The 8,227-nt window shown below is 34.8% G+C and overlaps 1 protein-coding gene across 1 annotated transcript; it reads left to right on the top strand.

The window, feature by feature from the left end:
• The first annotated feature begins 5,834 nt into the window (after window positions 1-5,834).
• Window positions 5,835-6,794, top strand: LOC132054751 (protein SENESCENCE-ASSOCIATED GENE 21, mitochondrial-like). The gene is made up of 2 exons (XM_059446716.1): window positions 5,835-5,995; window positions 6,336-6,794. Exons 1-2 carry the CDS (start codon window positions 5,922-5,924, stop codon window positions 6,538-6,540), a joined length of 279 nt encoding a protein of 92 aa, XP_059302699.1. The 5' UTR covers window positions 5,835-5,921; the 3' UTR covers window positions 6,541-6,794.
• Window positions 6,795-8,227: the final 1,433 nt, after the last annotated feature.

An 8,227-nucleotide genomic window follows, 5' to 3' on the forward strand; every position in this document is an offset into this window, starting at 1 on the left:
TATTGTTAGAATGCCATTTGAATTGGGCTTTCGAAGTTGGGTTTTCCAACCCATCGGTGGTGGTACGTCTTGGCATTGGTTGTTGTTGGTTTTGGCTTTGAGAATATTGTTGGTCATACCAACTTGAACATCATCATCGTCTTCATCATTTACCTTTGCATTATTAGGTATTTCATCGTATCATGATGATGACTCATAATAATTAGGAAAATCTTCATTATTAAGTGCATTCATCCTCCTACGCAGAAAAGTAACATATTTTAAATACCAACGTCATACATATATATAGATAATTTAATATCAAGGTGATGAACTTTCTGTTGTTCATAAGCCACATGGTATGGAGAATGATCAACTCCACCGAGGCGAGAGGATTGACCAACATCCATATTTGGTACCAGCAAGTGAGTTTTGAGAATAGTTCTATAAAGATTTGAAAACTGGTTATTTACCAATTCATACAACAAACACATGCTACATATAATAATAATATAACAAAACCATATTTATCAATTTTCATTGTGAGCTTGATTAAATTCTTGGCTTAGATTTTCAGCTGACATTGACCACTCAAAATGTCTCCATAAGAACTAAAGTCCCCATAAGTGTTACCATGAATAGAGTTTGGACTTGAGGGACTTGTTCCGAGGAGTCTTTTCAACATACGTCAAGAAACATTAATGAATACTAAATCACGATATTCTTCCGGCGATCCCAAATAATCACTCAAAGATTCATCATCGTTGATATTGTGCATGCCATAACGCACTGACCGTTTGATATTGTTTGTGGATATGCGCATTATTGAGATTCCAAACTCGGTGGGTGTAGTTTTCATTCTTTCGTGCAAGTAACCGATTAGTGTTTCATAACTTAAAGTTGTTGGAAATTTAACATGGGCTTTTGGTTTGACACTATAACGAATGGAGTAATTGTCCTCGACGATATCTCCATCCCAAAATAGTGAAACCTTAACACGCGAAGCATTTGAGACATTTTTGAATGAAGTTTGATTTTTTTTTTGACTTGTAAGACTTAGGCCTATGCAATTGATGAGTTTTTCACTCGTCAAGCCTTGAGTTAAATAAATTTAAAATTGTCATGGGTTGTCAACTCAATGCTTATAGTGCGCATTAAAATGGTGCGCAATACAAAAACGCAAATAATGCGGCAACGTATTGTCAAATCAAGCCTTTATGTGTCATAGATTCTCAAATTGTCATGCGTGGTGTGTTGTCAAATCAATACTTATAGTGCGCATTAAATTGGTGCGCAATACAAAGCAGTCAAAAAATACGGCAACGTATTGTCAAATCAATCCTTTATGTGTCATAGATTCCTGAAATTGTCATGCGTGGTGTGTTGTCAAATCAATACTTATAGTGCGCATTAAATTGGTGCGCAATACAAAACGCGCAAATAATGGAGGTTGTAGTTGCACTTCCACGCACAGATTTTGTGCGTGAAGATGCAAAAAATCGTATTATACACTTTCACGCACAAAATACGTGCGTGAAAGTGACAGCCCATTATCTTCGAACCGTTTATGGTTCTCCATTCACGCAAAATTCGATGCGTGAAAGATTGTCTTTGCAAATTTGCCGGTTGCTCCTTTCACGCATCAAATTCGTGCGTGAATACTACTAATGGAATTTTTTTTTTTTTGCACTAGTTTGGTACAACTTTTTATTTTTTGTGCTACTTAAGTCGCGGATTCCCGCATAAATATCAGAAGCACTTCTACGTCGGCCCAATTTAATTCAACGTCGAGATCATAATTCAATTACATTTTTTTGCGCGGAGTGCCCTTCGTTTGGGGTGGTCTTTAAATTTTGCCCCTCATATTTGAAATCTTTAAAATTTGCCCTTCGGCTAACACCCATAGGTTCCGGGGTTCGAACCCCGCGCGCGATCAAATTTTAAAAAAAAAAAAAAGTCGCAAGGTAGTTTAAATTTCGCTATCTTTGGACCCGGCATACTTTTTTGTTAAGGGAGTAAAAAGTTATGCGGACCGCTTCTACTTATGCCTAAGGCGGACTTAAATAAGTATACGGGTCCGCATAACTTTGATAATTCCTTCACAAAAGTTATCTTGGGTCCGCATAAAAGTTTACCCATTAAAAAGTATGCCCCCACCGGCGATAACTTTGTGAAGGAATTATCAAAGTTATAGGACCAACTATACTTATGCCTTATGCAAAGACTTGGCATAAGTATGTCGAATTCCGCATAACTTTGATAATTCCTTCACAAGTTATGTCAACCGCATAAAAGTTTGCCCATTAAAAGTATGCCCGCATAACTTTGTGAAGGAATTATCAAAGTTATCGGACCCGATACTTATGCCAAAATCCCCATAAGGCATGAGTATGCCGGGTCAGGCATAAATGTGTAATTCCTTAACAAGTGTATCTCTGTTGGCGGCATAGCGAAATTTAAACTGCCTTGCGAATTTTTTTTAAAATTTCGACTGCGCGTGGGTTCGAACCTGGAACCTATGGGTGTTAGCCGAAGGGCAAAATTTAAACATTTCAAATATGAGGGGCAAAATTTAAAGACCACCCAAAAGAAGGGCAATTCTGCGAATTGCCCATTCAATTACAGTGCCGTAAGTTGGGAAGTGGCTCCCCTCTCCTGTCTAGTTTGTCAAGTACACTATTAGTTTGATTACATCTAAGCCTGTCAACCGGTTCAAATCGGACCGGACCGGTAACCGGTTAGAAAACCGGCCGGTTTCCGGTCTAAAAATCGGAATCGGCCACCGGTTCCGGTTTACCGGTTTTAAACTGGAAACCGGACCGGTCCGGTTTGAAACTGTCCAAAACCTCTTTTTTTTTTTTTTTGTATAGTATATATATATTATAGTATTTATTAGTATATTGTAGTATATTTACATATATTATATAAGTTTATAAGTAAAGTTTATATATTTACTGACTAACAGCATATACGTGTATATATATATATATATATATATATATTAAGTTATATGCTTAATTTATACTACATATACCTAAAATATACTAAGAATATACTTATATATATCAATATACTTAGGTTATATAACTTATATATATATATGTGTGTGTGTGTGTGTTTAAGTTATATGTATACTATATATATATATATATATATGTTTAAGTTATATGTATTATAACTTATGTTATTTATAGCTTGAGTTTTTTCTATGTTTATAAATTAAGTATATTTATATTATAAGTATATTCTTAGTATATTTTAGTTATTTTTCAAGTATATAACTTTCTATTTTTTTATTTAAGTAGATGTATATTATAAGTATATTTTTAGTATATTTTAGGTATATTCCTAATTTAATATAAGTAAAAATATGAACACAAGTAAATAGAAGAAAGCGCAATGAGCCATATATTTTATTCATTCATCGATAACATTTATTTGCAAGTTGTAGTTTTTTTTAACTTGCAAATAATACATGAGTTGCAAAGAAATAATAGAATAATAAAATCACCAATTGTCAATCATTTGGTTAATTTCCGCCATATCATATTCGGTTATGGAGATATCTTCAAAGTCTTCCATTTGGTCCGCTCCACTTGCTATCAAATCTTCAATCTCTTCCTCTTCGCCTTCCACCGCTTCTGAGTTTTTTAATTCTGACCGGTTTAACCGATCCGGTTCCGGTCCCAAAAAAATCGAAACCGGACCGGTAAGTATTAAACGATTGACCGGAACTGGTAAACCGGTTCCACCAGTTCCGATCCTGATTTTACCGGTCCGGTTACCGATTTGAACCGGTTAACAAAAACCGGTTGACGGGCTTAATTACATCTACCCGTTTTCACATCTAAAGGTCAATATTATTTGGAGTAATGCCATGACTTAGAATATATGATTTTCAGAAAATCATATATTGGCAAAGGAGCTCCCAACACACAAGATATATATCTTTGTTTTGCCTAGCAATCGACCCTGTATTTTTTATTTATTTCCATTTCTTGATATGGATCATAGACGAAGTGATTAGAACCAGCGGAAAGAATCAATATGAAATTGCTAGTCGATTTCGTTCTACTTTATGTTTTTCAATTTCCTCTAAATAATCCTTGGTTCTTTCAATTATGGAAAAAAGTGGGAAATAAAGAATGATGGGGTCACCTTTTGTATGGCTGATAAGCAGTATGAACCATATATGAATAATATAACAGAAATAAATATGGATTAAAACTACAATACTTTATGAACACCTTTTCATAGCATGTGAGATTGATTATAGTTGATGTATTATTTGTGCCAGACATAGAGATTAGAAAATTATGAGGTATCAAATCACGGATTACTTTCTTTAACAAAGTATCATTTAGAAATCACATAGACTTGTAGCCGAAAGAGATGATAAGGACGCATGGAGATGGAGCAGTGGTATCTTGAGCATGAAAGAATATCGTTGTCTCTTGGTAGCATAAAAGAGCCACAAACCAACCATTTATCTTTTTTTAAATTGTAGCTACATTTGACCAATTTCAATGTATACAACTGATACTTATCTACAGAGACCTATTTCGTGAATGATTGACTGGTGAGTAGAGTTGATTAAATTGATGTAGTTACAGAATCACAAGTTTGTAACGTGTATATGCTGGCCTTTGCATAGCAAGGGACATAACAGATGCATATCTTATACTCCCTCTGTTTCAATTTATGTGAACCTATTTCCTTTTTAGTCCGTATCAAAATAAATGACTTCTTTCCTAATTTGGAAACAAATTCACTTTATGAAATGATTTACGTACCACACAAATATTCAAGACTTATTTTGAACCATAAGTTTCAAAAGTCTTCATTCTTTTTTAAATGCCGTCTCCAGTCAAATGAATTCACATAAATTGAAACGGAGGGGTAGTTGCCTTCCTTCTATATTCGCTTGTATCTAAAGCCGCAAGTAGGCAAGTAACAAACTGTCTTCCTCCACGTTATAGACTCAAAATTCTCTGACACACTTAATCATTAAAAGGAAATTTACGATATATATATAGAGAGATTCTCGATGATAATATTCTAAATTACCTTCAATAATGAATCATCTTATTGCTTTAATATTTAATTATCTGTTATCTCCTTTATTTGCATATTCTCACTCAAGTACTTTCTTTTCAATGGCTGTATTAAAGGAAATTAAGAAAAACATGAAATGATTGAAATATGGGGTGTTATAAAATTGATAACATGTACCCAAAGCTCGTTACATAAACACAAACATTGCTAAGTGTTTTTTTGTTTATTGGTTAAGAATTAGTACCTTATGTATATTACGTAGGAGTAACTTTCTTTTATACCAAATAGTAAAACTATAATTTAGGAGTAATTTATAATATCACGAAATTGTGAAGCACGAGAGCCAGAGTTTGGTCATCTAACCCCAAATTACTGACACAAAAAAGGGAAAAGCAGGAGACAACTTGAAGAATCTGTAAAATTAAGGAAAATTCACCGCGTCAAGTTGTCCGCTTATCTAGTGTCTTCTAACACGTGTTAGATTTTTTTCTCTTGGACTGGAGTTAGATTTTTTGTGGAGTAATTGCATGAGTGAATATTTAAGAGGTAAACATCATGTGTATGCTTAAACTGTGGAGCAAATAAAGGTTCGTTTATATTAGAGGTAGGCCGATGATACTATTATACTACATGAAATGGCGCATCGACCAGGTGTCATTGACTAATAGGGCCTTTGCGTTTTAAGTAGAGGCCGACCTATCACGTGGCCCCAGTGGGAACTCTGTTTCCCTTCTTCCCAGTGCTCCTATATATCACATTGACGCCTCTACTTGTGGTGCATTACTTTTACTTGTAGTTGACGTGAAAGGTTTCATTTAGCCGCTGCGGGAGTAGAGAGTAATAGCTTCAGCTGCAGCGTTCCCTTGAAATTCTTTCGCTTCAACAAAATGGCTCGCTCTTTCAACAACTCCAGGCTCATCTCTGCTTTTGTCCTTGATACAATTTCCTCCTTTCTTACCAGGTAAAATAACCATCATTTTCTGCCAAACATCTAACCTCGAAATCTAATTAATTTATGTGAGTCTATTACTCAATTTTATTTCAATTAAGCTTTTGGGACCGGTCGTTTAAATCTTTTGTAAGTGTTTCATTCATTTGGGTTTATTTTGTATGTTTAGGTGAAACTGTATAGTCGATTCTGAAGGTCAGATTAACAAAAAAAAATTATAGGTAGGAAATAATAGTACTACTTAAATACTATATGATGCAAGAGACAAGTAGTAGTAAAAATAGAGGAAAACGGGGAAGAACTGTGAATTTGTTTGTATAGATCTGAATATGAATAAAATGTGTACGTGCAGGCGTGGGTATGCTGCTGGTGGATCAACGAGGAGCAATGTAAAAGTAATGCTGAAGAAAGGTGGGGAAGAATCAAGCAAGAAGAGTAGTACATCGTGGGTGCCAGACCCAGTTACGGGTTACTACAGGCCTGAGAGTCATGCTAAAGAGATTGATGCTGCTGAACTCCGCCAGATGCTCTTGAACCACAAACCTAGACTACACTAAGGACTTGAAGCTGGGGTTTTGGTTACCTTACCCACCTATAAAGCATCGGATCTAACCATTTCAACTGCCCAACCCAACAAATTAATTAAAGAGCGAGACATATGACTTACTGATTTTGCAAGAATATACATATGGCTCGTCCATGTCTCCAGTTGTTATAGCCGAATTAATGTTGTATTCCTGTTTCCATCTATGTTCTTTATCCCTGGGTCATTTTTTTGGCCAGCCTTTTAATAAGTTGAAAACTTGTGGTATCTTTAATCTGGTTTTATGCCAACTAATTTGTGCTATATATTCTTCCCTAAAGGCTATCAAACAGCCAAGTTGTCATTAAGACCACTATAGTTTAGGGAATCTGAGCAGAACAACTCAAGTTTAAGCGGGTATTTTGGTATTCCACCAAAAAAACAAAGAAGAAGTTCAAGCTTTAGTATAAGATCATTCATCTAAACTTATATGTTTGGGGTAAAAATCACTACTCGTAGCATTCACCTGTGAAGCATTAACAAAAACAGACTAGCATTGAACCTGGGGAAGATAACAACAACACACACCCAGTATAATCCCACAAAGTGGGGTTATGGTCTCTACTGGCTTACTGTAATTCTATTCCAAATGATTTTATCTTGCATGGCTGCATCTTTATCTTTCAGTTTCAGGAGATGCCAGAAAAGCGCAGGGGCCGTTATATTAAAATAGTGTAAGGCTATAAAGACTTGGAGCATTTATATGAAAATTGAATAGCAAACATAAGGTGGAGTGTTACCATTGCTTAAAGGTGAAGGCTATGTGTATATCTATGGAACAAGCTAAGGAAGCTACCTTTATTTCTCTTGTGAACCAGCCACAACTTTGTTGAACTAATTGGTCGTCTTAAGAATGATAAGAACGCAATATTTGTGGTGGAGAGAATCGTTGGAAATCTTACGGAAAAATACTCGATTACAAATGTTGTAGGAATTCTTGTACAATCTCATAGCTTGAGGCATGTCAATTAAGATACTATCTTTAAGGATATTTCACCCGGTATAGGTGTATCCCTCAGGATTCAACAAGCTCTTCTAGTACAAAATTAGGAGCCATAATCTAACAAAAATTTCACAAAGGTAGATAACCCAAAAAAAAAAAAATGAGAGGAAGGAATTTGATTCTTAGTTTTTTCTCTTTCTCCAAGGTGAACCAATGAACTAGAAGATAAAATGTATTAGAGCAAAATAATGAATTTCCTATCATCTGCCAACGTTCAAATAATTAAGAGGACTAAAAAGGCCTTAGAGGCTATTGGTAATAAAGATTCATATGATCATATTTAAGAAACGAAGACGTTGCCAACAGACACTATTTGACCAAATTGAATGTATGCATTAAGAAGGTTAATGAAAATATTATTATTCTTTTTGAGATATAATATTTTTTCAACAATCCCCCACATATCTTAAAAAAATAATAAGGATTACGATGAAATTCTGTTGGGTTTCCACATATGAGTATAAAGCGTTGAATACGTGTCTCATAGACTATGAATCAGATCTAGATAAAACAAGATTTAAATTTATAGAATAATTGGTGAAGTTTAGAATTTCTATAAACCAAGAATTCTTTTGTAAGCCATGAGTCTTATTCTATCACATTATACTAGTACAATATTTGTTGGTATCGCGGTTTTGTGCTAAGAGCCATGTGCGTG

The sequence above is a fragment of the Lycium ferocissimum genome, chromosome 4 (assembly GCF_029784015.1).
Source record: "Lycium ferocissimum isolate CSIRO_LF1 chromosome 4, AGI_CSIRO_Lferr_CH_V1, whole genome shotgun sequence".
Classification (NCBI taxonomy): domain Eukaryota; kingdom Viridiplantae; phylum Streptophyta; class Magnoliopsida; order Solanales; family Solanaceae; genus Lycium; species Lycium ferocissimum.